The sequence below is a fragment of the Antrostomus carolinensis genome, unplaced genomic scaffold (genome assembly GCF_000700745.2).
Source record: "Antrostomus carolinensis isolate BGI_N321 unplaced genomic scaffold, ASM70074v2 scaffold26869, whole genome shotgun sequence".
NCBI lineage: Eukaryota > Metazoa > Chordata > Aves > Caprimulgiformes > Caprimulgidae > Antrostomus > Antrostomus carolinensis.
Window position 1 is genome coordinate 1,579 of NW_010341025.1, and position 1,026 is coordinate 2,604.

Below are 1,026 nucleotides of genomic sequence, written 5' to 3' on the forward strand. Positions count from 1 at the left end.
AGGACGGGAGCAGGACGGGACCCGCTGCTCTCCCGCCCATGTGCTGCCCTCACCGATGCTGAGGGAGTGGAGATGTGCCAGCCCGGACATGGTCTGACGCAGCAGAGACACCGGGTCCAGGTTGCAACGGTCAAAGCTGGGGTTCTCCACGTACTGGAACCACAGAAGCAGAATGAGCTGATCAGAGACCTGATTTACTGGGGCAGCCCAGGCAAGGCTCGCCGGGAGAGAGACTTCTCACTAGGCTGGCAGAGGGGGAGCAGACGAGCCCATGCAGAGGCCATTTGTGCCCAAGGCTTCCCCTTTCCAGAGCTACCCGTTGGCACCTATTCCCTCTGCAGCAAACCCCCCCCACTCGTGTCCTCGGACCTGCACAGCTCCAGCACCACTCCTGCTGTAGGCAGAGGTGAAAGGATGCTTCTCCCCATGCCGAGGCTCTTCCCAGCATGTGAACAACTGCCCTGACTGATGGGGGGGCTGGGGCCGCCCCGAGAGGGCAAATGGGCCCGAGAACAAGGGCAGGGGCTCGGCTGAGGTGGGAGCAGTGCTGCTGCTGGCTGCTCTGCCTCCCCCCAGCACCTCACAGCCTGTCCCTGCCCCATCCAGCCCCTGTTCCGAGTGCTGGGAAGCAGGTTGGGAGCACGGCAGGCAGGAAAACACCAAAGAGAGCTCCAAACCCTGGAGCCACTGGCTGCCAACCCTGCCCTTGGGCACACACAGCTCCCTGCTCCCCAGAGCACAGACAAAATCTCTGGGGACCCACCCACAAGCATGGGGATGGGGACGTCCAGGAGCGACGGACACCCCGGTGTCCCCCGGAGCAGGCTCACCTCCTGCAGCGTGGCGGAGCAGAGCTCGATGGCGATGTAGTGGAACTGCTTGTCCTTCTCGGTGCAGAAGTAGCGGACGACGTGGGGATGCTCGTCTGACTCCCGCAGCAGCTGGACCTCACGGTCCACGAGATGGAAACACTCGGGCAGGAGGCGCTTCACAGCCACGTTCCGGCCGTCAAACTGTCCCCTGCAC

General features: G+C 63.5%; 1 protein-coding gene across 1 annotated transcript in view; it reads right to left on the reverse strand.

Moving 5' to 3' along the window:
- Positions 1-1,026, reverse strand: part of LOC104531475 (serine/threonine-protein kinase/endoribonuclease IRE1) — a gene marked incomplete at both ends in the record, with an annotated part of 3,661 nt that overhangs the window by 1,402 nt on the left and 1,233 nt on the right. Inside the window, 2 exons of the mRNA XM_010176364.1 lie at positions 54-153; positions 831-1,020. Of these exons, the coding sequence (XP_010174666.1) occupies positions 54-153; positions 831-1,020 (290 nt within the window). The remainder of the gene's footprint in view (positions 1-53; positions 154-830; positions 1,021-1,026) is intronic.